Genomic DNA, 23301 nt, shown 5'->3' on the forward strand with positions numbered 1-23301 from the left:
CACACACACACACACACACACACACACACAGCTCTGCTGGCCTAGTGGCAAGAAGCTGTGCTGCAATCCCAAGGGCATGCAGTTCTAATCCAACAGCTGGTCTGTGGGAAAAAGAGGGGCAATCTTCTCCCGCTTGATTAACTGCTTCTTAAAACCCGCTGGAGGGTCAGCTATGTGTTGGTTCTGACTTGATAGTACACAACAACAACCACAACAATCCTCACTTTGGAAAAATAAGTGCTACTCCCCATTTTCTTTTGAGTCACTGAACCAAAAAGAACGAAAATACTGATTAGATTTGCGTTGTTCTGAGTCTGGTGTGAAATCATAAACAATGGGAACACAGATTTCCAGTTTTTCTGCTACACGGATATTGCAGGGAAGTGCAGGAGCTCTGGGCATTGCTGGCTCTCAGCAGGTCCTGAGGCTCGGGGGCGGGGGGCAGAGTCCACACACCACAGTTGCCCACTTCACCTGGAGGAGCAGAGGGGGACATGAGGGTCTGCACAAAACACTTCTCACAGGTTGTTCCCATTCATCGTGACTTCACCTGATGAGGCTCCTGAGGAGGAGACTGAGGCTTGGGGCTGGGAAAAGCTTCTCCCAAAGCCACAAAACTAGCAAAAATCTCATGCCTCATTCTCACCAGATTTCCCAGCTAGGGAGGCATTCTGCTGAAGTATAAATAAACTGAAATGAATTACTGGAAGGATGAGAGACGCAAAATACACGTTTATACATACACACCCCCATAATAAGCCACTTTATAAAAACAATGTTTGTACAGTATTGTGAAAGGCAGTTTAAACAAGTGCACAAGCTTGGGTGGAGTTGGTGACATTTTCTAGAAGCAGGTGAGTTTGAAGCTGTGCTTTGGATGGGGGACAGGGCATGGGCTGTGGCAACTCAGTGAACATTTCTGAGAGACTCCCACAGCTCAATGCTGTTGCAATGATCCCCACAGTGCCCCTCCATCAGGTTTCTGAGGTTGTATAGCTTAATGGGAAGAAACTTCTCTCCGTTCACCCTCAGACCCAATGGTGGAATTGAACTGTTGGAGTTTTCAGTACCACTTCCTATGGATTATTCCACCAGAGCTCTCTGGGGAGAGGGACTCACTAGCCAGGTCTAAAGCACTATGGTTGGGATTAACAGATCAGCAGCTGTGCAAAGCTGGGGTGGAGTGTTCAGATGATAAAGAACACATAATAACAGATGATATAGGTTTCCAAGATCTCTTAGTAGGACAGGGAGCTGTGGTGACCTAGTGCATAAGGTACTGTGCTTCCAACCTGAAAGTGGGCAGTTTCAGTCCACCAGCTTGAGCCTCAGGAGAAGGATGGCAATCAGTCTCCTCCTGTGTGATGTACACCCTCTGAAAACCCAAGGGAGGGCTGGCTGTGAGTTTCTGAAAACCCGAGGGAGGGCCGGCTGCGAGTTTCTGAAAACCCGAGGGAGGGCCGGCTGCGAGTTTCTGAAAACCCGAAGGAGGGCCGGCTGTGAGTTTCTGAAAACCTGAAGGAGGGCCGGCTGCGAGTTTCTGAGTACCAGCTATGAGTTTCTGAAAACCTGAAGGAGAGCAATCTCGAACTCCATGGCACATAACAACAACAATGTGGTAGAACACAGAGCTTCTGGTGGTAGAGTCTCTGGCATAGTGTCCTGCTAACCAAAAGACCCAGCCTCTCCACCAGTTTGAATTCATCAGGACAAAGATGGACAGTGCCCTCCTATTACTATTTACAGCCCTCCAAGCTGCATGGCAGGTTGCGAGGAGTCAGAATTGACTTGCTAGCACATTGAACAGAGGTGAGTTCTGGTGGGGTAAATGTGAGCTCTTGTCATGTCATAACAACCTGATGAGTGTCAAGCAGTACCGTTCTCTGTGCATTTCCAGGCTGTCACCTTTCAGAAGCAGGTCTCCAGGCCTTTCCTTCTGAGGTACCTTGTGGGTGAGTTTGAACTGCCAAACCTCTGTCTAGTTGTTCAGGATTTCACCATCCAGATAGCACCTGATAAAATACTTAAGATACTTATTTTTTTATAGGAAAGAACCGTTTGTGTATCTAGCACATGGTGAGATATTTAGAGAGCTACTGAAGGTTCTTAACTAATTGAATTCTTTGATAATTATTTCTGGACTATTTCCCCAGCAGCTGTTTATGAGGAGGGGTGGAATAAAGAATCTGAAGGCTAGGATTTTTGCACCTGAGATGACAGGAGCCACAGCCAGCCTGAGGTGGCCATGGAGAGGGAGAACCTGAAGCTGTGGATATTTTTTCTTTTATGTTCAAAGCTCTGAAATCATGACTTCAGAGATCTGTGCAAGCTGCTAATGCTGGAAATGGTTATTATGCCACAGGGCCGCCTGCCAAGGGAGTAATCAGAGGGCAGGCGTGGAGTCAGCCGTGTCTACCAGAGATGATTTTAAATCAGCCTGTGGGCCTGCCCGGATGCCAAATGGGAATTTTAATCGGTCTGCAACTCCTCTTCCCATTCAAATTGTTCTCTCCATTTTATTTTGCTCCATGGTCCTAATCATGAAATTGACATCCAGCCAAACTCTGCCAACTGCCTAACCCTGAGGGCTGGATTGACCAGTGTCATTTACCGTGAGCATTCTTAAACGTCCCGGTTCCAGCTCTCACCCTTAGGCAGGACGCTTTCCCCACACGTCGCCCAGCAAAGCTGGGGTGCAGGGGCACTTACCGCAGGCACCCACTTTGGGAGGAGGCGCTCTCCACGTAGTGCTTCAGGGCCAGCTGGAATTCCTCCAGGTCCTCTTCTATCACGGACATCTGCCGCTGCACAAGCATTATGTGCTGCCGAGAAGGGGCCAGTGTTACTGTGATTGTGGTCACAGAGCCTCGCCCGAGCCACCGCCTCTACCGACCATGCCAACGCTCCGCAGAGACAAACAGTTCTCCCTTTAAAATCACACCAATGAAAACCATGCCTTTCCCGAGTCATTAATTTCTATAGTGCAGTAATATAGGTTGGGCCACTTTTTTTGCCTCTAGTGACAGAGGGAGTTCTGGTGGCCTATTGGGTGGAGAGCTGTATCATCAACCCCAAATCGGGCAGTCTGGATGCACCAGCTGTTCGGAGGGAGAAAGCTGGGGAATCGCTTCCTGTGCCTTTTATAACCTCTGAAACCCATCAACTATGGGATTAGTAATCTTAATTCCGGTGGCTTAGTCAGTAGGGAGTTGTACCGCTAACCCAAACGTGGGCAATTTGAATCCAGCAGCTGCTGAGAGAGAAAGATGGGCAATCTCCTCTCATGGTATTTAGGCCATGGAAGCCTGCTGGGGGGTTGGCTAGGAGTTGGTTCTGACTTAACGGCAATAGGTTTGAGGTTTTTCGTAACAGAAGCCGAAAGAGGGTATTGGTTTCCGATACAGCTCAGTTACCACTGGGAAGGTTCTCAAACCACAAGCGGGTCCATATTAGAATCTCTGAGAGTGGGCTCAGACACTGAGATTTTTTTAAAAATTGTGATTGTGACAAAAGTTTACAGAAAGGGTGGGGTTTCTTTCACTCATTGGTGCACATTTTCCTCCCTCCCCTGCCCCTAGTCCACTTTATAATGCACCTCTTGTTGCAGATTGTTAATTATCATACATAAAATGCCTAATCACACATTCCCTTCAGACAGTCTTCTCCTTTTCTGTTCCAGTGAAGTGTTTATTATCTTGCCACTCTTTTCCTGTTCTCCCTTGGCCCCCATCTTTTGCCAGACCTATTTTATAGCAGTGGTATTATGGAATATATGTTCATTTGTAACTGAGAGATTTCTCAGCATAATGTCTTCCAGGCTCACCCATGTTGTGTAATGTTTTCACAAGTCTATTGTTTTTCAGTGCTACATAATATTCCATTGTGTGAATGTACCACAGTTTTTCTATCCTTTTATTTGTTGATATGCAGTTGGGCTGGTTCCAAATCTTCACTACAGTAATAGACATGGTAATAAAATACAGTAATAAATATGGGTGTGTACATATCTGTTTAAGTCATGGCTCTGGTTTATTTAGGGTTCATTCCTAGTGACATTGCCATTTTAAAAACTCCCCTAAATGTATTACAGTGTGCAGCCAAGCTTCCAATCAATGCCTCAGAATTATTCACTATCTTTTAAAAAGAAGTTTATAGTTGCACAGCTCTGACTCCTTTTTGGACATTTTGTGATTTTCAAAATACTTCCTTGAATATTTTGCCCAAATGTAATTTAAGACACATTATAAAAATCCCAATTTCAAAAAAGTTTGTGTTCACTGATGTATTTCCAAAGTTACATTAACAATTACAAAGGTCTTGCTAAAAATATTGCAGTATTAAATGGGGCCTGTGTTTAACAGGTCATATTAGGTTGGATGCCAAGTACTTCCTATAACGAATCCTGTTTCCATTATAGTTTTGTGGTATAGTTTAAAGATATTCATGAAGAGCCTCTGATAAGTTCTCAGGAATTTTTTATTTCAAGACTAATCCTTTTCTTTTCAAGGATAGGGAGTGAGTCATAAAAGTGCCAAATAAGTTTTGACAATGAATCATAAAATTGCAGAAGAACAAAGTAAGGACCATTTAGAATAAGATAAAAAAATCTTGGACAATATTTCCCAGTTAAGCATCTAGTGTTAGAGCTAGACTCAAATGAAAATTCTAGACTACTGGCTCCTATCCCATTGGATTTCTCACATCAGTTAAGTAACTAGTGTGTTGAACATCAATGACTTTGTGAGGTGGTGTTGCTAACCTGTCCAGCAGTTCAAACCCACTAGTGACTCAGTGTTAGAAAGAGGGGCGATCATTACCAATTTACAGCCTCAGAGACCGAACTATGCATCAGTTCTGACTCAGTGGCAATGAGTTCAGTTAAGATACATTATATGTATTTAATAAATGTTACCACTTTGTGCTAGGTAAAAGAAGGTCCTGGGTTCTGCCTATACAGTGATGTATGTCAAGACAGAAGGCTTATACTCATGGGTTAAAAGTAAGAAAAATTAGAATTGAGATCTATGTCTGCAAAATAACACTGGATATGGTTACTGCTTATATTCTTCTTGTTAGTTGACTTCAAGTACGACCTATAGCAACCCTAAGAACAGCAAATCTGACCCCTGTCCTATCCTGTGTAGTCTTCACACTTACAGACATATTAGAGCCCACGGCAGCAGTCACTGTCTCAATCCACCTGGTTGAGGGTCTTCCTCTTCTTTGCTGACCCTCTACCTTCCCGAACATCATATCCTCTCCAAGGAATAGCACCTTCTAGCAACATGCCTGATGTATATGCATCAAAGTCTCATCATCTTTGCCTCCAAAGAGCACTCTGGCTGCACCTTCTCCAAGATATACTTGTTTGTTCTTTTGGCAGTCCATGGCCAAAAGGATGGCAAGTGTTCTTATCCAATACAACTTATAGGCATCAATTCTTCTTCTGTCATCCTTATTCATTGTCAAGCTCTCAAGGCCTGAACCAGACACACCTTACTCCTCAAAGTGGCATTATTACTCCTCACTAATTTCGAGAGGTCCCGAACTGCAGACTTTCCTAGTGCAATATGTCCCCTGATTTCCTGACTGCTGGTCCAAGGGTGTTAAATGTGGATCCAACTAAGATGAAGTTGTTGATAGATTCAGTCTTTTCTCCATCTATCACGATGTTGCCTATAGGTCCAGTGGTAAGAATCTTTGTCTTCTTGGCATTAAAATACAATCTGTATTGAAGGATAATTGCTTATATATCAACTGATAAAAATGTATTAAATATCAGAGGCAATTATATTGTAAAATACAGTTAAGTTTAATTGCGTATATATCAACTAGTAAAAATGTATTAAATATTAGTGGAAATTGTATTGTCAAATCTTGAGCCCAGTTTAAAACCTTTTGATCATTTGTCTTAAAGCAATATTTAGCTCTCCAAACTCATATGAGTAGGAAGTCATGAATACCATGTAGCCTGCAAGTAGGGTATTACACTCCCAGTGGGCTGTTTGATATGAGGTCAATAGAGTATGATGCACTAAAAAGAATTTTTCAAAAGGATAATGGCTAAATGGTTTCTTTCTGGAATGGACAGTGTCCACTTGAGAAATCATATTCTTTAAAAAACAGTATCTGAGTATGAATTTATCACTGTAATGAACCAGAGGATGGTGCATTTTTCCCATTGGTTTCTTTTATAAATAGCAGTTTTAATTGGTTCAATTTTATCATTGTGTACTTGAGTTCATAGCAGGTATTCTGGTTCAGTTTTATCATTGTGTACTTGAGGTGTGTGTGTGTACTATGCCATGTAGCAGATAATGTGACTATTCAAAGGTTTATCACATCCCATGGAACTTGGACCTGACCTTAGAGCATCATCTGGAGCAAGAGGCAGGACCTGGAGGGGAGACATGAGCGGTATCCCCTCTGGAGGACTCTGATTGTATCCTTTAGTTGGTAGGAGAAGTATGGTTGAATACAGGATAGCTAGAAAGTAGACTGTGCAGAGACTCCAATGTTTTCACCAAACCCATTTCCTTTTTTTAAGCACACAGTTTTACCCCACTTCCCAGAATCTCTTGTTAGGGTCTGCCAATCAGCAAATCCTCACCCCTAGAATCTGTGCAGAAAGGCTCTGTAACACGTGTAAACCAACATTTACAAAATGATGTCTCTTTCACATTCTCTTTCTCTTCCTTCTGTTAGCAGGATGAAGGCCTGAGTTAGGATTCATAGGATGACAAGATGAGAAGAACCTGCATTGCTGAATCATTGTTCGAGCTATTTACTAGGTAGTGGGGGCACATTGTATTAGAATCATGTCTGAGCCATAGTGCTTTGATGGGTTACATTTTGAGCTGCTAACAAAACTGTGTCACAGTATACACTAAGACAGACTAGGAAGCAAGTTAAGCCAGCCACTTCTTTAAATAACAGGCCTCTGAAAACCCTTTGAACAGTAGGAGAACACGAATATTTATAGAAATAGTGGTAAAGACCAGATTGGAAATCAGTCAAAATGGGGAAAAATAATAGAAAACATAACTTGCAAATTGGAACATGGAATGTACATAGCTTGAATGTTGAAAAACTAGAAAACTTGAAAAATGAAATGGAATGCATCAACATCGACAATCTAGGCATTAGTGAGATGAGATAGACTAGCTCTGGCCCTTTAGATAAGCTAATCATATGGACACTGCTGGAATGAAAAACAGAAGAATGATTTGTATTTATAGTCAAAAAGTCAATGTCAAGTTCTACTCTGAAATACAATGTTGTGAAGAAGAGGATATAATCTATATACATACAAGAAAGGCCAGTTAATACAGCTATTATTCAAATTTATGCTCCTACATCTAGAACCAAAGAGGAAGAAATCTAAAATTTTTGCCAAATGCTGCAGTCTGAAATTGACTAACATGTAAACAGGATGTGTTAATGATAACTGGTGACCTGAATGTGAAAACTGAAAATAGTGAAGAAGGAATGGTAGTTGGAAAATAACGGCCTGGTGATCGAAATGAGGCTGGGAATAGAAAGATCAGATTTTGTATTTTCAATGACTTATTCATTGCAAATACCATTTTTAAAAGACACAAACAATGACTTTATACATGGACCTCAGTGGATGGGTTGCACAGGAATCAGACTGACTACATCTGTGGAAGAAATCATTGCCGAAGCTCAATATAGGCAGTCAAAACTAGGCCAGGGGTGGACTGTGGGTCACAGCATCAATTACTCATATGCTAGTTCAAATTGAGGCAGAAGAAAATGAAAATCAGTGCACAAGAACCAAGATATGATCCTGAATCTATTCCATCTAAATTTCAAGATAATCTCAAGAATAGGTCTTGAGGCATCAATGATTGAAGACCAGAAGAACTACAAGATGATATCAACCATGAAGAAAGTAAAAGGTCATTCATTACAAAGACAGAGGAGAAAGAAAATACCAAAATGGATGTCAGAAGAGACTCTAAAAATCATACTAGAGTGTCAAGAAGCCAAAAACAAAAGGAAAATATGCTGAAGTAAAGGAGATGAACAGAAGATTTTAAAGGGCAGCTCAAGAAGACAAAGCATTTATAATGGAATGTGCAGAGAGCTAGAAATGGAGAAGAAAAAGGGAAGAACTTTTTCTGAATTTCTCAAGCCGAGATAATTGAAAAAAAATTTAAGCTTCAACTTGCAATACTGAAAGATATTATGAGCAATATATGGAATGACCCAGAAAGCATGAAAAGAAGATGGAGGGAATACACAGAATCATTGTACTGAAAATAACTGATTGATACTGAAAAAATTCAGGAAGTACTATATGAGCAGGAGCCAATGGTAATGAAGGAGGAAGTGGAAGCTGCAAAAGAATAAACAAATACATATTGGAAAGGGTGCTCTTTGAAGGCAAAGATGATGAGGCTTTTCCGCACATACTTCAGGCATGTTGCTAAGAGGGGCTATTCCTTGGAGAGGGATATGATTCTCAGAAAGGTGGAGGGTCAGTTAAGGAGAGGAAGACCTTCAACCAGGCTGATGGACATGGTGATTGCTGCCATGGGCTCTAGTGTGGCAGGAGGTGTGAGGATGGCACAGGAGAGAACAGGGTTCAGGTCTGTTGTTCAAAGGGCCCTTAAGGGTCAGATTTGACTTGACAGCACCTAATAACAACAACAAAAATATAAATTCCAGTTCAAACCCACCAGATTCAACCCGGGCATAAAGACAAGAAGGTAGTCTTCTGCAAAGATTTACAGCTTCAGAAACTCAATGAAACATCACTATGAGTGGGCATCAACTCGGTGGCAGTGGGCAGAATCGTTATACAATGTGGGTCTCTGTGTTTCTATAGCGTGGGGATCCTCATGAGTTCAACAAATGTAAGAACTTTCTTTTCTTTTCCTTCAGGATCAAGGGTTAAGAATCAGTACAGTGACTCTTTCAACTGTCTCCTAATGTTTTGTGAGAGAATAATCAGTATTGTCATCAACTAATCAGTATCCTGTGTGGTTCTCTCTTTCTGATGTTAACAATAAAACAGAGTTAAATTTCGTTTCTGCCAAAAAGAATTGTGGATATATTCTTGCCATGGAAATTGACAGGGATTACTTGACCAGGTATTAATGACTTAACGAGTCACACATTCGTGGGTTTTCCTAATAAGATAAATACATTCATTTATCCCACTGTAGAGTCCCTTGGGGATACAATGCTAACTACATTTGGTTGCTAACCAAAATAGTGGTGGTTTAGCCTGCCCAGAGGTGTCTCAGAAGAAAGTGTAGGCAATGTACTTAGAAAAAATCAGCCATCACAAATCCTCAGATGCAATGTTACTATGAATCAAAACTTTGTCTATGTTAGTCCTGATTTTTTTTATTTCACCCAGTAGTCTAGATTGCAAAAACGACCCATTCAATAGAAAACCTTCCAGGAGAGAACAGAACTGCTTCAGGCAGGCTTCCGAGGCTAGAGGAGCAGCCCATCTTCTCTTTCTCCTGCAGAGTTCTAACTATCTGCCTTTTGGTAAATAGCCCAGAGGTCAGTACACTTTTCCTGCAAAGGGCCAGAGAGTAAATACTCTAGGCTTTGGGGGTCAATACAGCTCTTGGCAACTCAATTCCGCTGTGACATGTTAAAGAAACCAACCGTAAGCAATACCAATACAAATGCATGCCCACAAACCAATTGTCCTTCTATAAAAAACCAAGCAGTGGGCTAGACATCTCCCCCTCTGCTAGACGATGACACTGAGTAGAGAACTGAGCCCACAGAATCAACCAGCCCAGGCCCTAGACATAAGAGCAAGTCCAGCCAAGATCTGCCAGCATGAGCTGACGAGAAATGCTAAAGGAGGCCAGTGAGCTCAAAGAACTACACAGTTTATCTCTGTGCAAACTGTCCATTGGCAGAGTTGTGGTCAATGTGGTAAAAAATCATGACATTTAGGGGTGCTTTGCTATGTGGCAATTGCTAACCAATTAACCCGCTTTCATACATGAACGTGAATGTGATTTGGGAAAATGAAACTCTTAGTTCCCAGATTTTACTGTGCAATCTAAACAAAGCGTGCCTCTTCCAACTTTCCTCACTAAGCAAAGAAATCAGTTCATGAGGTCTAGAGACCCTAAGTTCGATGACTCTTCTGAGAAGTGGAACTTTCAGAATCATGAAAAATTTAAAGTAGTTGTTTGAGAGGTGAAAAAAAATCCTCTCAAAACTCTTTACACTGTCCCAGGGAAGGCAAACTGTGACTTTTGCGGTGCTAGAATAGAGAAGAAAGTATCTGAGCTTCTTGGTGAGATTTCTGTCTCTTGTGTCAAGTGTACGGTCTGAAGTCTGAACAACCATGAGAGAATTCTTTTTATGGTGGGATTCAACAGTCCTGGGTTTCTATTTCTCTAGTATGGCGGGGCTCCAAAACTCGATACTGTCAAGTTGATTCCAATGCAAAGCAATCAGGCTTCCCAGGCTGTAACTCTTAATAAGAGGAGACTGCCAGTTTACCCTGGCAGAGCCGCTGATGGCCTTGAAAAACCACAGCTGCACAGCCTCCTGTTAATGATGCAACATACTGCAGACTGCACTACCAGAGCTCCGTGGAAGGTGCCGTACAGCCTTTATCATCAAATGCGTAGAAATTTTGCTGTAATGGAAGTAAGGTGCAATATTTTCAATTTCTTGGGCTGAAAGTGCTGTGCACATATGAAAAACCAAGTCAAGATTAAGGAATATTTGCTAGTAATACTAGGTTCGGGTTTTATCAGTTTTCGAATATTTCTAATATAACTTAGCTTTATTTTTCAACTTCAGCAACACATTCGAAATGCACCATATTTTCCACTGATACCCAGCTCTATTTACTACATTTCTAACTGTGTTCCAAGTATGTCTTCAGAGATACGATAAGTTTTTCTGCTGTGCTTTCATTGAATCTCTTAACAGTTACTGCAAAGCAATACTGTGTTTTGATTGTCTCTGACATATTACTTTGGCAACAGCCTCCCAAACACTTAAGAGTGTATGAAAGAGTTGATTTACTTCATAAAATATTATTCATAGGTTTGGATGAGGTGGAAAGGTAGAAAACAATATGAGATCTGCAGATTCTAATTGCATGATAAGCAATTCTAGTAAATGCCAAACAATGTACTCAAGAAAAGCCTCCAAGTTTTTGGAAAGTGAACAGTATGTTTGAGCCATGGTTAGAATTACTGATTTTAAAAGGAAAAAAAAAGAAAAACTCATGCTGAATGTGGGCATAATCTGGAAAATTACTGTCTTTTCCCAGTACCCTTGTGATAAGAAGTACCACAGAAGGCAGGCAATGGAACGAGACAAAAAGTACACAAGTGGATATTATTCTGAACTGGCTGCAGCAATTCCTTTCAAAAGCCACACTGGCTTTTCACATTTCACACCCACTGCTTTCTGCTTGAGCTCTGGAGGCAGAGGCAGCAGGGAGTTGTGCTGCTAACCCCGGGGTTGCTTGCATTTTTCTGACAGAATTTGCCAGCGGCTCCTCAGGAGAAAGATGGGCAATATTCTCCTGTGTGATCTGTGTAGTTGCTCTTGTGCACCACTGAGTCAGAACCGGCTCATAGCTGACTCTCTGGTAGGTTTTCAGAGGTAATAAGTCCTATGGGAGGAAATTGCCCATTTTTCTCCCAGGTTGCAGCTGGTGGAGTTGAACCACGTATTTTTGTGTTGGCAGCACAGTTCCTTACCATTAAGCTGAAGGGTGAGCTATGAGTTGGTTCTTACTCAACAGTAGTGAGATGAGACTTGGTATCTAAGTGACCAATCAAAAAACATCTACTGCCACTGAGTTGAGTTGGGTTCTAGGGAACCTACAGCAGGGCCCTGAGGCTACACATTTTTACAGGAGGAGACTCCGTATCTTCCTCCAGTGGTGCCATTGGTAGATTTGAACTGTCAATTAGCACTGTTAGCAGTCTGACATGTCAGCCACTATGCCACCAAGGCTGGAAGGCAACAAATCATACTCAAAATATGAATCCCGGGCCTTAGATCTTAGTTTATCCCCCCTGTACATTTATTTTTAATTTTTTAAAACTTCTTGTTGGTATGTGCCATCGAGTCGCCTGTGACTCATAGTGACCCTATGTGTAACGGCCCTAAAACACTGCTCTATCCTGTGCCAATCTCACTGTCTCTGACACACCTACCCCAATTACCCCAGTCACTGAAACAATCCACCTCATAGAGGGTCTTCCCCTCCTGCGCTGTTCCTCCACCCTCCCAAGCATCATGTCCCTCTCCAAGGACTGGTCCCTCCTTATAACATGTTCAAAGTATGTTAGATGGAGCTTCAGAATCCTTGTCTCCCAGGAGCAGCCTGGCTTCCCCCTCTCTAGGATGAACCTGTTTGTTATCTTAACAGTCCATGGTATATTCAATAATCTTCTTCAGCACCACAGCTCAAAGGCATCAATTCTTCTCCAATCATCCCTAGTCATTGTCTGGCTCTCTCTGATATATAGCAAGTAATTGCAAAGACTATTGCCTGTATCAGGTGTATTTTAGTCTCCAGACTAAATTTAGCAAGATTTAATTTTGAATCCCTCTAGCTGTTATGTTTTTATAGTTGCTTGTTATAAAAACTCTTTTTCCTCATTGCTGTCAAGTCAGAATCAATTCATAGTTGACCCTCCAATGGATTTTCAGAGACTATAAATTATACAGGAGGAGACTGCCCATCTTTCTCTCATAGAACTGCTGGTGGATTTGAACCATAAGAGAGGCCTAGCCTTTCACTAGAAGCACAGTTCTCTATGGACTATGCCACCAGAGCTTCCTCATAAATCATTTGGAGTATTTAAATATTTCTATGCAGCCCTTTATTTCTAACACTCTTATTTCAGAATAGAGTTAGAACAATTCAATTTATTAAAATATATACTCATTACTGTGGAGTCAGAATTTACTCAAAGCTGAACCTCCAGTGGGTTTTCAAACTGCAAAGTGGAAGGAGACTGCCCAGCTTTCTCCCATGAAGGGGATGGATATTTAAACCACCAGAGAAGGTAGACTTTGGCTTAGCACTACAACTCCGTAAGGATTATCTTATCAGACCTCCCCTTTAGAATACAGATAAATACTATTTTTAAGCCAAAACAAACCAAAGAAATGCTGACACAAAAGGGATAAACAAGATTTCCAAGGGAAGCTTGAAAAAGCAAAGCAAAATATTTCAATGGAACACATAAAGATCTGGAATTGGAGAATAAATAACAAGAAAATTCACTTGACATTTATAAAGTTGAAAGAACTGAAAAACAAATTCAAGCCTTGAATTGCAATACTGAGAGATGCTATGGGTGAAGATCATGAATGATACAGGAAGCAACAAAAAAATGGAAGAAACATACAGAATCACTGTGGCAAAATGAATTGATTGACCTGAAAACCTTCAGAAAGTACTATTTGAACAAGAGCCAATGGTAACGAAGGAAGACGTTTAAGCTACGATGAAGGTGTTGGCAAAAGATAGAAGCAAAGGATCAAAGGCATACAGCAGCTGACATGTTTCAATGAACAGATGCAGCCCTGGACATGCTCACTAGTCCATGTTAGGACATTTGTAAAATAGCTGCTTGACTGGCTGACTGGAAGGAGATCCATATTTGTTCCCATTCTGAAGAAAGGTGATCCATCAGAATATGGAAACTACTAAACAACATCATTAACATCATATGCAAGTAAAATATTGCTGAAGATCATACAAAACTGGCCAGAATAGTACATTGATAGATAACTACTAGAAGTTCAAGTTTGTGGATGTAAACTGCCTTTCTCTAGACTGGCGGTACAACTCCTTACCACTAAGCAATATTACCTATTGTTTGAAGGTGAATGTGGGTTCTACCTCAAGGTACTGCTGGGCTTTGGTATTGCATATAAATCCTTTTGCATTTCAATTTGTTCATTTGCAAAATGGAGCTGATGAGCATACTACCCAATGGTCTATCGTGAGGATCACAAGATTTATACAGTGTGTGCTTAGCTGGACAATGAATAAAGAAGACCAAAGGAAAGCGGATGTGTTTGAATTGTGATACTGGCAAGACTGACAATAGGACAAACAAGGAAGTCTTGGAAGAAGTGCTGCCAGAATGCTTCTTGTTGAGGACAGTTGAGACTTGGTCTCATATACTATGGGCATGTTCACAGGAAGGACCAGTCCCTGGAAAAGGATGTCATACACTTTGAAAGTTGAGGGTCAGTGAAAAAGGGGGAGATGCTCAACAGAGTGGACTGGCAAGCGGCTGCAGCCATGGGTACAAACACAGTGGAGACCGTGAGGACGGCATAGGACCTGGCAGGGTTAGTTCTGCTGTCCAGAGGATCGCTGTGAGAGGGAACTCACCTGAGGACACTGAACAACACAACAGCACAACACCTGGTCCACACCACATTCTCAGCAAAGAGCTTTCCTTTCTACTTTGGAATTGTTTGGGGTTTTTGGTTTTGTATTTTTTTTTAATCCATTATGTATTCTCTGATAGAAATTGAAAGAAAAAGATACCTCTATAGCCAATGGAGTTGGAAACTGCTTCTGGTCACAAGAATAAATCACTGAACACATAGAATTCCTTCAAAGACATGAATGTGTGTTATGTTCACTTATCAGAAACCCAGGTTTTTAAAAAAATAGTAAATTTATTCATAGCTTTAGTTTGCTTGGCTCTGCAAATCAACACTCTTGGTACTAGCAGCCAGGAAATTTTTTTTATATATATGCAGCCAGGAAATTAAAAGAAGAATTGCACTGGGAAAGTCTGCTGTCAGAGACCAGGTACTGAGGAGCAATGATGTCAGTCTGGAGACTAAGGCGCACCTGACCCAGGCCATGATCTTTGTCATTACTTGCTATGCATCAAAAACCAGGGATGCTAGAAGGAGAGTTGATGCCTTTGAGCTGTGGTGCTGGAGAAGAGTATTGAATATACCATGGACTGTTAAGAGAACAAACGGTTCGTCTTGGAGAAGGGGAAATCAGACTGCTCCTTGGAGGCAAGGATTTTTTTTTTATTATTATTATTAAATTTTATTAGTTTTAATGAACATTTACAGAGTTTTTGGGTTTTCATTCATTCATTATTGCACTGTTTTCTCTACCCTCCTCCCCAGTTCATTCTTCTTCCCCCCCCCCGAATGTCTGTTTTAATTGTCCAATTGCCACAGTGCCTGTCAAAGCCAGTTCTGATTAATATCCTTTGTCAGTGTGTCCTTAGCCATTCCCTATCACACTTCCCTGAGAGAGACTTCACCCTGATTCATAAGGAAAAGGGGATGGTGTATTCTCTTAGCTACTTCTGGAGGCAAGGATTTTTAAGATTCATCTGACATACTTTGGCATGTTGCAAGGAGGGACCAGTCCTTGGAGAGGGAGGTCATGCTTGGAAGGATGAAGGGACAGTGCAAGAGAGGAAAGCCCTCATTGTGACCGGGGGAATGGGAGTAGGTGTGTTAGAGATGATAAGGTTGGCTCAGGATAGAGCAGAGTTCAGACCTGTTGTACATTAGGTTGTTATGAGTCACAAGTGACTCGACAGCACTAACAACAACAACAACAGTGTATTTTGGTGGGAAGGTGAGAAGAAAGAGATGTCCAAGCTAGCTCATATGAGTGCTATGAAATAAGAGCAGAAAATTGTTTGGACCATTCAGAAAATAGAAAGTTTTATGGGAATGCATGTACTATCACTAATTAAGACAAATATGATTTAATGATAAATTTTATTGGTATGTGAGAACCATGAATGTAGTAAAATTAGATATTGTAAAGGAGGAAATGGAATGCATAAATATTGACATACTAGGCATTGATTGGTGAGATGAGATGGACCGGCATGGGGCATTTTGAATCAGATGATCATATGATATACTACTCTGGAGATAAAAAGGTGAGGAAAAATGGGGTTGCTCTCATAGTTAGAAAAGCCATTTCTAGGTTCCTCTTGAAGTACAATATTGTGAGTGACAGGATAATATCCATATGCATACAAGGAAGTCCAGTAAATACCATTATCATTCAGATATATGCACCAACAACCAGAGCCAAAGAAGAGGAAATAGAAGATTTCTACCAACTTTTATAGTTGGAGATCGATTGAACATGCAATCAAGATGCACCGGTAATAATGGGTGACTGGAATGCAAAAGTTGGGAACAGAGAAGAAGAATCAGTAGTCGGGAAACATGGACTTGGAGACAGGAATGAAGCTGGAGATAGAATGACTGAATTTTACACAATCAATGACTTATTCATCGCAAACACATTTTTAAAGAGACATAAACGCAGGTTATACACATGGATCTTACCTAATGGTATGCATAGGAATCACATAGATTACATCTGCGGAAGGAACTGCTGGAAAAGCTCAATATCAGCTGTGAAAACTAGGCCAGGAGCTGATTGTGGAACAGACCACCAACTACTCATATGCAAGTTTAAGCTGAAGCCGAGGAAAATGAAACTGAATTCATGGAAATCAAAATATAACTTTGAGTCTATCCCACCTGAATTTCAGAACCATCTCAAGAACAGGTTTGAGGCCTTGAACACAAATTAGCGAAGACCAGATGAGTTGTGGGAGGATGTCAAAGATATCATCCAAGAAGAGTGCAAACGTTCATTACAAAGACAGAAGAGGAAGAAATGACCAAAATGGATGTCAGAAGAAACTCTGAATATTGCACTGGAGCACAGAGAAGCCAAAGCACAAGGAAGAATTTAAGAAACTAAAGAGCTGAATAGAAGATTTCAAAAGGCAGTGCAGGACGACAAAGTAAAATATTACAATGAAATGTGCAAAGGCCAAATCAAAAGGACCAAACTCACTCAGCATTTCTTAAGCTCAAGGAACTAAAGAACAAATTCAAACCTAGAAGTTCTATAATCAAGGATGCTTTAGGCAGAGTATTTAAACGATCCAGGAAGTATCAAAAAAAGATGGAAAGCATATACTGAGGGGGGCCAGGTAGTCGAATGTCTGGATACAGGCCCTTCACGAAGATGGCAGTCACTAAGGATGCTTGTGCCTTTGGAGAAGTGGCCACAAGGAATGGGCGGCGGCTCCATCTGGGGATTCCTGAGGCCGTATTTGTGGAAGATGTAGATTCCTTCATGAAACAACCTGGGAATGACACTGCAGATATAGTACTCAAGAAGCTGGATGAACAATACCAAAAGTATAAATTTATGGAGCTCAACCTTGCTCCAAAGAAAAGGAGCCTAAAAGGTCAGATTCCAGAAATTAAGCAGATTTTAGAAATTTTAAAATACATGCAGAAGAAAAAAGAGTCCACCAATTCACTGGAGACCAGATTCTGACTGGCAGACAACCTGTACTGCAAAGCTTTTGTTCCTCCTACTGATAAAGTGTGTCTGTGGCTGGGGGCTAATGTTATGCTTGAGTATGATACTGATGAAGCTCAGGCACTGTTGGAAAATAACTTATCAACTGCCACAAAAAATCTTGATTCTCTTGAGGAAGCCTTAGACTTTCTATGAGATCAATTTACTACCACAGAAGTCAATATGGCCACGGTTTATAATTGGGATGCAAAAAGAAGAAACAAAGATGATTGTACCAAGAACAAAGCATAATACTGGCAATTACAAAATATAGTTCTGTTTTCTAAACACATATTATCTTAAGTACCTCTAAATTTATCCTTAAAGATTGGCATAACATTAAATAATTTTTTTTAGCAGCAAGAATGAGGATTAAAACTTTTTTTAAAAAAAGAATATACTGAGTCATTGTATTGAAAGGAATTGGCAGACACAGAAGAATTTAATGAAACAACATATGAGCAAGAGCCTATGGTGATGAAGGAAGAAGTTCAAGCTGCTTTGAAGGAAAGAGCAAAAAATAAGGCCCAGGAATAGATGGTATACCAATTGACATATTTCAGCTAACAGATGTTGCCCTGGATGTGCTCACCAAGTTGTGTAAAAAAATCTGGAGAACAACCACTTGGGCAACTGACTGGAAGAGATCTATATTTGTTCCCATCCCAAAGAAGGGTGACCCAACAGAGTGTGAAAACTATAGAACAATCTCATTGATTTCACATGCAAGCAAAATTCTACTGAATATTATCCAAAAACGACTGGAACAGTACATCAGCAGAGAACTGCCAGAAGTCCAGGCTGGGCTTAGAAGGGGTTGTGGTACTAGGGATATTGTAGCTAATGTTAGATGGATCTTGGCTGAAAGCAAGGAATACCAGAAGAATGTTTATCTGTGCTTCATTGACTATGCAAAGGCGTTTGACTGTGTGGACCATAACAAACTCTGGCTGACTCTGAGAAGAATGGGAATCCCAGAACACTTGATCATGCTAATGCGAAACTTATACTTGAACCAAGAGGCAGTTGTCAGAACAGAGCAAGGAAACACTGCATGGTTCAAAATTGGGAAGGGCGTATGCCAGGGATGTGTCCTGTCTCCATACCTTTTCAACCTGTATGCAGAACAGATCATCCAGGAGGCTGGGCTCTATGAGGAGAAATGCGGCATCAGGATTGGTGGAAGATCTATCAACAATCTGGGATATGCAGATGACACAACCCTGCTTGCTGAAACTGAGGAGGACCTAAAGCGCTTGCTGCTGAGGGTCAAGGACTGCAACCTTCAATATGGGTTGAGGCTCAATGTCAAGAAGACAAAGATTCTCACCACTGGACCAATTGGCAGCATCAGGATGGATGGTGAAGAGGTTGAGATTGTTCACAGCTTTAGTCTGCTTGGCTCCACAGTCAACACTCTTGGCAACAGCAGCCAGGAGATTAAAGACGTATTGCAATGGGAAAGTCTGCTGTTAGGGACCTCTCTAAAATACTGAAGAGCAATGGTGTGTCTCTGGAGACTAAGGTGCATCTGGTACAGACCATGGTCTTTGCAATCACTTGTTATGAGTCAGAGAGCTAGGATAGAAGGAGAATTGATGCTTCTGAGCTTCGGTGTTGGAGAAGAGTGTTGAGGGTACCATGGACTGCTAAGAAAACAAAACAGATTCATCCTGGAGAGGATTAAACCGGACTGCTCCTTGGAGGCAAGGATTCTGAGGCTTCGTCTGACATACTTTGGTCATGTTGTAAGGAGAGACTGGTCCTTAGGGAAGGACATCATGCTTGGGAGGGTGGAGGGCAGTTGCAGGAGGGGGAGGCCCTCTGGGAGGTGGATTGATTAGGTTATTGGGGCAATCGGGATGAGTGTGTCAGAGACAATGAGATTGGCATAGGACAGAGCAGAGTTTAGAGCTGTTGTACATACGATTGCTATGAGTCGCAAGCGACTCGACAGCACATAACAACAACAACAACAACAACAACAACATATCTGAAAAACTTAAATAACTAAAATTATTATTAACAAGGAGCACAGTTATTTTACCTTTCCTGCTTTGTGTTTTAAAAACAATAGTAGCCACTGAAGGGTGTCACCATTATTAGTTAAATACTTCTACACAATACTTCCACACACTCCAGAATTAGTACTTTCGTGAGTGCCGATAGACCTTTTAATGTTCACACTGGTTCTCTTCCCTTTCAGGGACTGGGGAATGGAACTGTGTGACACCTTTTATAATCAATCTTTAGATGGTTTTTCTCTGTCATGGCTGAAGTGAGATAACAGTCTTCATCAGGAAATTATTGAAGGTCAGACAATTGGCTCTCAATGTTAGAGAAGTTATGTCCATTTCTCTGGGCTGCTATCAATGTTCCCCATGAACACAACGGAGGAGATGGTACAGATGTAAGACCATGGTACCTGTGCTCCACGACCCTCTCTTCTCACCTGCACACCAGAATCTACCACTTCACACTCCATGGAATTCTGAGGTGTTAATACAGACCACATCCTTGTCTTTGGAAGGGAAAAAAACCCCCGCTGAAAATGTAGCAAAAATATACCTTTTATCAGGGGAAGGTATTCAGAGCTATGGAGTTCTCATTGTAACACCTGTGCCAAGTGTTTGGTGTGCCGTGCTACTAGGAGGACCAATTACTAGCAGAAGGACATCATGGCTAGGTAGTTGTTGTTGTTGTTATGTGCCGTCAAGTCGCCTGTGACTTATAGCAACCCTATGTAGAACAGCCCTAAACCCTGCTCTATCCTGTGCCAATCTCACTGTCTCCGACACACCCACCCCCACTACCACAGTCACTGAATCAATCCACTTCATAGAGGGTCTTCCTCTCCTGTGCTACGTCTGCAAATAAACTGAAGACCCTCAATGAGATTGATTCACGTGGCTGCAAAAATGGGTTTAAACACAGCAGTGAGAGTCAGCAGGGTGCAGGACTGGGCAGTGCTTCAGTCCACTTCCTAAAGTCACTATGAGTCAGAGATGACTCAATAGAACCTACCGTTAAGCAACAATAGACTAAGCTAACCCGAGAATCCTGCAAAGCTTCCTCTTTTAAGATTCCTCTGTGTTAAAATTCTGGACAGGTGGGCAGATCCCTGGCCACAGGTCACACCTTCTTTCATGCCATCAGTGCCTATGTAATAAGTGCTCTGTAAAGAAAGAAAAGCTATTTCCTATTTTTGTTTCATGTCAGTGTCACTGGTCCTCTATAATCTATAAAATATATAGTACATTTATGATATTGAGGGGGGAAAGTGAGGTCCTATAAAAGTGAGCTGCTTAAGATGTTTGATCCAGTCCTGCACTGAATGTAATTGCAAACATTTGATTTCCTCAAAGGGAAGACACTATAAACATCTGCCTCAAAATAAAACTACAAATTTAACTCATTGCCACAGAGTGAGAACCTATTCATGGCTGAATCTCCAGCAGGAGGGAGGAGACTGTTCACCTTTCTCTTGCAAAGCTGCTGGTGGGGTTCAGCCATCAGAGGCAAGGTCCCCACGGACTAAGTCATGAGAATTGCATAAAATAATAAAGCAAGTACTATTTTTCAATTCGTTAAATATCTCATTAACTTCCTTTGGTGATGTCTTAATGGACCTACTGAGATCACTCTGCTCATCTTCCTATCTCTAGAAACCAGCACCACCCTCAATGAAGTTCTCATTCCAAAGGTAGAAAAGTTTCCTTTTCTCTAGACATCAGGTTTTTCTCTGAAAAAATGATTTCTAAGAATCTATTGTGTGCATGGTTCTGAGTCAAATGTTAGGAAAAATAATGGATAGGACATAGGTAGGCTCAGGTGGAATCTGCAGACTATGGGGTCTGAAAAATGTGTCTATGATATATATGTTGAACAGTGGCCATCTCTGCCATTTGTATTCATCCAGTTATTCTAAAACTCAATGATTATACATGCATAAACTTTTTATTGTGTTCTTATTACATACCCAGTACTTCCACGAAACCTCGATGAAACAGGCACTAGGTTTACACAGAGTACAACTCACAAAAGCCTACTTACCCTTGCAACAATGCATCACACCCACTTTTTCAAGTGCTCATTGAGACAGCAATTATGAAAAGAAATTAAGCCATAGTTTAAAAGACTAATTATGAAATAGTAAACTAGGTAAAGTACTTACAGATTTCGTATTCCCTTCAATAACTTCTTCTTCCAGTGGTTCAAGTTTGAGATCCTTTGTTTAGAAGACAACATGGGGTGGGGGGGGGGAACAAAAGTTAGCTCATTAGAAGAAACATGGCACAGTTGAATGGTGACAAACTTATGGCTACCTTTGAACCAAAAGAATCTCACCATTTGAAAGGAGATGGCAATCTTTTGTATCCATTTCGAAGCTGAATGGAAAAATTTCTAATATTTGTTATTGATTTACTTTTGGTTCACTGATGCCATTAATAGACAGCAAAGAGGAGAGAAGAGAGGCTCGCATTAAAACGAAGAGGGAAAGGTGATTGATATTTGTGAAGAAGTAAGGTAAGTGAAGACCTGAGGATAGAGAACTGGAAGTAGAGAGAACTGTGAAATCGAACCCCAGAGAAGTGCCACTACAAGAAAATGGCACAACAGAGCTGCACCGGAGCTCCCCTAGGAAAAAAAGATGTTGTTGTTGTGTGCTGTTGAGTCAGAACCAACTCACAGCTCCAGTGGATTTCCAGGCAGTAACTCTCACAGGAGTAGACTGCCCATCTTTGTCTTGAGGACAACTGGTGGATTTGAGCTGTGTGCCTTTGGTTGGACAGCACAGTGAGGCCACCAGAGCTCCTTAGGGAAAGGATAGGGAAGTGAAAATAACACCAGAGCGCCCCAAAGGGAAAACTAGAACAAACCCCCTCAAACTCATTGCTGCCAAGCTGGAGCCTACACATAACTGACCACGGTGGGTTTTCACAGACTGTAAATCACGTGGGAGGAGACGGTTTCTCTTTCTCCTGAGAATATGGAACATGGAGGTAAAATACAAAACACAAGATATGGAAGTAAATCACAAAAATATAAAAATATGGAGGTAAGACACAAAAGTTAGAATGAACTAGATCTAATGGCATGATTTCTTTTGTTACAAATATTGCCACAAATTCTAAATTTCTTGGGAGACTATGGTAGACATTAGTGCCACGGCTAGCATGTATTATGAAGAGAAAATGAGTTAGAAAGTAAATGAAAATGGCATTATTGCTATTTGTGAAATAATAAGCAATAGAACTTAAACAGACTGCCAAGCCTTAAGAATGCAATCTTCAAGGTCTAAGTTCTCCAAGTAGAAATCCTCATATTTCTGCTAATTGATGATCACAGACAATAATCTTCTCAAATAGATAAGAAATAAACGGAAAACTAGAGAAATCTAGACTAACTGAAATGGCTTCCAGTTGCTGATAACAGAACTTTGTAGCTCTTTTGTGCTGTTTTCTTGTAGTGGGGCATCTCTGGGCTTTGATTTCTCTTTTCGATTTTAAATTCTCTATCCTCAGGTCTTGGAGTCAAGGATTCTGAAGCTTCGTCTGACATACTTTGGGCATGTTGAAAAGAGGGACTGGTCCTTGGAGAGGGACTTCATATTTGTGAGAGTGGAGGGATGGCGCAGAAGAGGAAGACCCTCCATGAGGTGGATCAATCCTGTGATTGGGGTGGTGGGAAAGAATGTGTTTGAGACGGTGAGGTTGGCATAGGATAGAACGATGTTTAGGACTCTTGTACATAGATAGGGTCACTATGAGTCACAAATGACTCGATGGCACATAACAACAACAAACATCCTCAGGTCTTCACTCAGTTATCTCCTATCTTATCTTTCACTTATCAACTCAAATATCACCTCCTAAGAGAAAGTTGCTACAGAAACTTTTCCAAATCACCCACCT

General features: G+C 41.2%; 1 protein-coding gene and 1 pseudogene across 1 annotated transcript in view; one reads left to right on the forward strand and one right to left on the reverse strand.

The window, feature by feature from the left end:
* The window catches only part of NECAB1 (N-terminal EF-hand calcium binding protein 1), a 225192-nt gene that overhangs the window by 13730 nt on the left and 188161 nt on the right, over window positions 1–23301 (reverse strand). Inside the window, exons 9-10 of the mRNA XM_006884598.1 lie at window positions 21561–21614; window positions 2710–2822 (exon numbers count right to left, since the gene is read on the reverse strand). Coding sequence (XP_006884660.1) covers window positions 2710–2822; window positions 21561–21614 — 167 coding nt within the window. The remainder of the gene's footprint in view (window positions 1–2709; window positions 2823–21560; window positions 21615–23301) is intronic.
* LOC102863053 lies at window positions 17045–17638 on the forward strand (annotated as a pseudogene).

Source organism: Elephantulus edwardii, unplaced genomic scaffold, assembly GCF_000299155.1.
Source record: "Elephantulus edwardii isolate Elephantulus edwardi_28Jun2011 unplaced genomic scaffold, EleEdw1.0 scaffold00036, whole genome shotgun sequence".
Lineage (NCBI taxonomy): Eukaryota > Metazoa > Chordata > Mammalia > Macroscelidea > Macroscelididae > Elephantulus > Elephantulus edwardii.